The sequence below is a fragment of the Cebidichthys violaceus genome, unplaced genomic scaffold (genome assembly GCF_023349555.1).
Source record: "Cebidichthys violaceus isolate CVI_PGR_0920_01 unplaced genomic scaffold, fCebVio1.0.p SCAF_130, whole genome shotgun sequence".
Lineage (NCBI taxonomy): Eukaryota > Metazoa > Chordata > Actinopteri > Perciformes > Stichaeidae > Cebidichthys > Cebidichthys violaceus.
The window spans coordinates 103,293-110,141 of NW_027176297.1; the positions used below are offsets into that span (position 1 = coordinate 103,293).

A 6,849-nucleotide genomic window follows, 5' to 3' on the forward strand; every position below is an offset into this window, starting at 1 on the left:
TGACTGGTGCCGAGTCCAGCGACGACGAGAGACAAAGACAAAGAAACACTGCTTGAAACGTTTTCTCTCTGATTTTCTACTCCACACAGGAATATCAAAATAGCCCGTTCTGTACATATGCCATATATGTCATCTGTGTGTGAACGTATGAATTAAATATGTGGTTCAACTGACAGTTGAACCACAACAGTTCCACTAATGCCCTGTTTAGCCTACACTTTAGTTTCACTCACTGTTCGGATCGTAGTTTTGAGTCATGCGTCAGACAAAAAAAAAAAAGAAAAAGGTAGGAAATATAACTTTTAGAGATGCCCCGATCACGTTTTTTGCTGCCGATAGTGTTCGTCGATCGTCAGCGAGCGATATTGACTGATACAGATTGTTTTTGTTGGTTTTTTTGTAGTCACCACCGTTCCAAAAACTTGTTGTAGTCATCTATAGTAGTTATTTACATAAAGAGACACAATTCAAATGACCTATGGGCAAGAAAAAATTTGCTTTTTTTTTTGCTTTGCTTCTTCTTCTTCTTTTGATTTCCGGCAGACTAGGCACAGGAAGTGCAGAAACGCATTTGGTCTTTGCAAACGGAGACGATGTAGCCGCTCATTTGCATGAAGAGGTGGGAAGTGAAATCCGTTCACAGGTGGAGACGCATTCTAAGTGAACAGACGCACTCAGAGCTGCCCACTTTGTGATCCGATCACTCAAGAAGCGTGTTATTGTCAGGTTGTGAACGGCGCCTGGCTCGCTTATTCCGGAGCTTTCGACAAATGATGAAAATGATGTTGAAGAATGATGTTGTACTTCACACGTTTCACGGTGGACTGTTGCTGTTGTGGCCATTTATCAGGTTGTTCTTTTTGGATGTAGCTTAATGTTAATGATAGTGTGCAGCTGGAACAAGCAGCTCCGTTTGTGTGAAGCATACTCTGTAAAACCTCCGTTACCCCGCCGAACAATCCGTGGGGAAAGAGCTCTAACTATATATCTGTTCAATGAAATACTTTAAGGCATTTGAGAGATTTATCATCTTGTTTATTTCTCACAACCACAGTTGTCACCAGCTTCCAAAAAGCTACCAGACTGCCTGGATGGCTGGGTAATTTTCCCAAAGCTGAAGAGGCATCTTACACGTCTGCGGTCCACCTCCTCCTCGGAGAACTCTTCCTGCTGTTGTTGGGAATTGATTTCTTTTAGTTTGTGTTTGAGCAGGCAGCAGCAGCTAAACCCGGTTCTCTTCTCCTCACTAGCTGGAGCAGCGGGCTGTTTCAACAACACGTGCCAGGAACAGAAGACCGTCAAAGGCTGCAACAAATTACATTTGTGTTCTTATTCCGCTCTACCGATGAATGTGTGTGTGCTTGTGGTGCAGATTTAAAAATGTTTTACTAGAATAGGAAAATAATTTGGTTTCAGTTTCGGGCAAAAATGACATAGTTAGCTTGCTTGTGTATAAAATAAAGGACTGGGTTTGCTCCAGCTATTCCTAAACCCGTTACTACGTTTGTGCGTAAAGGTTGTTCTGAAGGTTGGCCCATCAACCCCCGTTGGAGACTCGCTATTCTCTACAACGGGGATCAGCAACCTTGTTGATGCGGGCCATTTGTACATGTTCTTGTTAAACTTGTCAATAACATTAAGGTTAATCACGACACCTCGTCAACGTTTAAATCTCCAACACATCTGTAATTTCCTTCCATCCCTATAGCATTGCAACATCTAAAAACATTGTAGTTATATATGAGAGCACTGTACAAGAAGACTGCCAACCTTTATGAAAACCCTCACATCTGAGTCTTCAACCAACCTTGTTCATCAGTAATACACCTAACAAATTCTGTGACCATGGCAACGCGTACTAGCCAATCAGAGGCACACTGGGTGGGTCTGTTTGGAACAAACTGCTGTAAATAACAGGTTGCGCAATGGCTGTGAAAGAGGCCAATTGGCATCCGGATGGGAGGCGCCTTCAACATTTCCAAAACACCTCTCCTGCACACTTATTGCTAGAATGCCTGTTGGTTAAGCCGCCAATGGTGACGCGCGTGTCTAAGGCTGACTACTCCTGCTCTGCAAGTTGACTCACCGGCAGAACATCTCCTGCTACTTATAGGTCATTGTTTTTGGGGGAGCGACCGATAAAGCTCTGTACCGTACATCGTGGTCACACCCTGTGTGTTTCCACCTTGGACATCAGACCTTGATTTTGGTTCAGACCTCCCACAGAAGATATCACAAAGACATCTACCAGCAGTGATCTAATAAGCCTGTGTGTCACAAAGATGAATTCCTCTTGCATTTTGATCAATATGATGGATCCGTCTTCCAGCAAGTATCATAATAGCGAGGCTGCCTCACAGTTTTTTTTTTCATATTGAACTCGATGTTCTCAACACTTCTCCGGCTCATGAGAGCAGCAAAGAGTTCATATAAAAAGCATACTGTGAAACATAAACCCCAGCAGTCCTTATTTAACCTCTGCAGCCGTAAACAACGGAGAGAACCGCTTATTCGGCGCCTATCAATCAATATGACATCGACCTCCACTCGGAGGGAATGAATTTGTCTTTGCCAACAGTGCTGTGTAATTGCGGGTGAGCGTTAATGATAGCTCGTTCCGGAGTCGCGTATTTATGGCCAGATATCAGACTAAAAGAGCTGCGCGCCGTATTCCTATTGACGTGATTATGATAAAGCCGATGAAGATGTCTCAATCAGACTCCGTGTCACACCGCAGCCCACTGCGGGAGCTGAGGCGCGAGCTGCGGGAGCTCACAGAAGTCTACGGGGAAGCTCCGCGATTACTCACCACATGAGTGAGCGGCGTCGCAGCCAACATGATGATCAATGTGGGTTTCTGCGGTGAAGTCAGACGGATTTTTTTTAACGCTGCCCCCTCCCCCCCCGCCCCCCCACCTTCCCCAATCTGTCTGCTCGGAGATCAAATCTCCCAATAAAAGCACAATGATAAAGGATTTATTGAGCAGCAGCCTCGGTGCTCGTAAAGTGGAACAGTAAATCTCTGTTGAAGAACTTTACCTCTGGTTTTTTTTCCAGCTGGTCTGTGAGAGGACCTTTTTTTTTATTCCTCATTTGCAGCAGCTGCATATTTTCTTCCTATTCTCTGCCAAGAGCTCTCCAGAAAGAAAGATGGACCCATTTCAGACAATCCAATGCATCTTGGAATATTTGACATTACATCCCATTCATTGTGAATGGGCCACACTGCGAGCGCTATTGCGCTCTTGTTATTATCTACGGCTCATCGAGATGGTACAAGATAATGAGGATAACGTTTAATCCACTATCTGTGTGTGTGTGTGTGTGTGTGTGTGTGTGTGTGTGTGTGTGTAAGTGTGTGTGTGTGTGTGTGTACGACTCATGTAATACATATATCTCTTTACACAGTCACGTTGTTGGGAGCCGCCTTCCTTTTGGGGGCAAAATGCATGGCCCCCATTACGTAAGGTGAGTGTGTGTGTGTGTGTGTGTGTGTGTGTGTGTGTGTGTGTGTGTGTGTGTGTGTGTGTGCGTGTGTGTTTTACCCGTTTTGTGGGGACATAATGACAGTCAAATTGTGGGGACTCACCTTTTTTTGTGGGGACAAGTTGGGAACAATTGCACTTCCCCATGATGTGAATAATAGCCTTTTAGGGTGAAGACTTGGTTTAGGTTTAGGTTTAGGTTAGGGTTAGGGTTAAGATTAGGCTACTAGCGGTTATGCTTAGGGTAAATCTCTAGGAAATGTCAATATAATATCCCCAAAAGTCATGGAAACACGACTGTGTGTGTGTATCTGTGTGTGTGTGTGTGTGTGTGTGTGTGTGTGTGTGTGTGTGTGTGTGTGTGTGTGTGTGTGTTGTGAGTGCGTCTATATCACTCATGTTGTGGGGACACAAACAAATAGTGGGGACTTGTCTTGCAGGTCCCCATAATGTATGTGTGTGTGTGTGTGTGTGTGTGTGTGTGTGTGTGTGTGTGTGTGTGTGTGTGTTTGTGTGTGAAGGAGGGAGTCAACTAACAAACATCTGAGTTTGTGCATGCATGCTAGATGTGTGTGGGTGCGCTTCAGAGGGTCATAATGAGGGTGCTTAAGGATAGTGTTAACATGACTGGCGGTGCAGTAAATTATTGATGAACCCCGGAGCCCTGAGAGGCTTGTAAAGCAGCTTCACCTGCAGGTCACAAACTCAGCCTCTGCTATCTGTCGCAGCTCGCCCTCAGGGCCTGCTCGCTGCTCTCTGACACCATTTAGACATCACCGCTGCCATGATGTATGCATTAATATACATGACTTGCGCAGGTTCTCAGTAGGTTGTTGAGTGCAGTTCCTCTATCTGGAAGACATGAACCGGCTTCGTTTTTTCCAGCCTCGAGGAGATGACGTCGTCCCCTTGCGCTGCTGCCCGTGTTGTTTTGCGGCGAATCTAGCCTCCTCCCGAACGCTCCGTCTTCTCTCCCTTACCGGGGGGTTTGCATTACTTTATCATTTAGGCTAATTACCACCGAACAAATGGTTTCTCGCCGCCTGTCAGCCTGCAGTGTGTAATCATTCTTGACCTACTCACTGAACTCCATGTTTTAAGTATATGAACTGTGTAATATTCTCCCTGCTTAATTATTAATAGGACCAAACTGCGTGGGATGCGCCATCCATTTAATCTGTGCTCCTAATAATGGTGAATGCAGGGGCAGAGAGGGAGAGGAGCCGGGATGAAGGAATGAGAACCACACGAGTAGACTACAACACAATGCGAAGGACACGGCAAACACAATGCGAACCTCAGAGTGTTGTAATAAAAGTGTGGTTTGAACGGATGATATTTGCTGGAACACGTAAGGGTTAGGGTCAAACGTAGACTGCTAGCAATTAGCATGTAACGATGTGTTCAGAGCGCTGGACTCTAACAAGGTGGTGGTTTGGCACAGTATAGTATTAGATAATAAAAAACAAAGTAATTGTACTGGTTTCTATAAGTCCCTACATTTCTAAACACTTAAAATGTCCATTATAAGCTAAAATGTTATTGTGTCATTATAACCCTCGGTTGTAAACAGCAAACCTGTCCGTAGAATGCTGAAAGCAGGAAGACGGACATTTAACCAAAACATCGGAATCCCTCGCGTTCAGCTGTTGCCTCGTGTCAAATTTGAACGCCGCTCTGAGCGATTAGCGCTTTCCTCATTTGGACGCAAAGTTCTGTTCCACCGACGGGGCCCTGGGACCGCTCCATCCGGGTATATATACCGGCAATCGTTCACTGTGCAAATCATGCGCGAGGCTGACAGTTTGGCACGGCTCCAAGTTGTGCGTTTCCATTTTGGGAAGCCGTCCAAACAAAACCTCCGAGTGCTCAGCCAAGCTCCTAATGAGCGATCCGGGGAGGCTGGAGGTATACAGGCTAACGTGAACTCGTTCACTTGGACGAACCGTGGGCTTTTTGGAAACATTTTTTTTTGGTTTCCAAATATTCACAGTGGAGGAGAAAGGAATCCACTCTCAGGCCAAGCTGCTCGTTTTGAAATGTACCCTGTCACATCAACGCGATCACTCAGCGCTAAAACACACCGTTTGATAGCTTCGCCGTTCGGCTTCTGAAGTAGGTGACGAGATAATGACGCGCTGAAGGAATTACTTCCAACTCATTTTGTCTCAACTGGGGGAATTTGTGCCAATGTACACTTGCAGCTACGCTAATGCTGACGCATGCATATGTTACTATACATGTACAATGCAACCCCAGCGCGTCTTGCAGTCAAGATGAAGACATCTACTTGGACAAATGTCCAGTTTTCATTGTGAATAATGCAGGGGGCCAACTGCTGAGACAGAAACTTTGAAGGTGCTGCATTCATAAAAAAATAAAAACACAACATCATCGCCTCACGGATAGCATAATCTGGAGTTTACAGGGATTTCATCTGTCACTGCTCGCGAGGAGACCGTAAACACCCTGATGTTTATCCGCGTGTGTGTGTGTGTGTGTGTGTGTGTGTGTGTGTGTGTGTGTGTGGGTGGGGGGAGGGGGGGTTCTAGACAGCGATTTGGGAGGCTTCTGATCTTCACGGAGGCGTCGATGAACACGCGCCACAGCTGCTGCCTGCGCTGCCACAGCTGCAGCGCTCCCGACAGAGACGGATAATGAAGACGACGCAGAAGAAGAAGAAGAAGAAGAAGAAGAAGAAGAAGAAGAAGAAGAAGAGGAGGAGGAGGAGGAGGAGAGGATTGGAATCTGAGGGGAGGAGGGAAAAAAAAATAAAGGTGCTTCTGCTGTGGCATTTAATTCACAACAAGTGAATGTGGTTGTTATGCACTGGTGTGATTGAAAAGTGCCTCAGCCGCTGCCTGGATTCTTTCTTTTTTTTTTTCTCCATCGGTGCGCGCGTGTAGCAGCGAAAAAAGCCCTGCTCTCTGCAGCAGGGAGCGTAATGAGATGTTGAGAGGAGATCGAGTGCGGCGTGTATGAGCCCCAGTCTTATTTCAGGCTCCGGTGGGGATGGTTTGTCTGGAGTCTGGAGGGGGGGGGGGGGGGGGGGGGGGGGGGGGTACGGGATGTTACAATCCTGTTGGAGAATGTCAGTACCTACAAGGCCCGTGAGCCGTGCCAACCTGACTGCGCCCATGCTGCCAAAAAACCTGCACTGCATATTGAGCGACTCTCCTGCAGCGTCGTGCCCCCCCCCCCCCCCCCCCCCCCCCCCCCCGTCTGCGAGCCGGTGAATCAGTTATGCTCTCGCTCCAACATGCCAACGCTTGTATGACACACTTTTCTTTTTTTTTAATGGAGATTTAGGGGGTGAGACACATATATCTGCAGAATGCCTCAGCTCAGCTTTGTTTGCAGCAGT

The 6,849-nt window shown here is 46.5% G+C and overlaps 1 protein-coding gene across 1 annotated transcript in view; it reads left to right on the plus strand.

Moving 5' to 3' along the window:
• Nucleotides 1-2,816, plus strand: part of shq1 (SHQ1, H/ACA ribonucleoprotein assembly factor) — a 22,037-nt gene extending 19,221 nt beyond the window's left edge. Inside the window, exon 11 of the mRNA XM_068708027.1 lies at nt 2,642-2,816. Coding sequence (XP_068564128.1) covers nt 2,642-2,816 — 175 coding nt within the window. The remainder of the gene's footprint in view (nt 1-2,641) is intronic.
• Nucleotides 2,817-6,849: the final 4,033 nt, after the last annotated feature.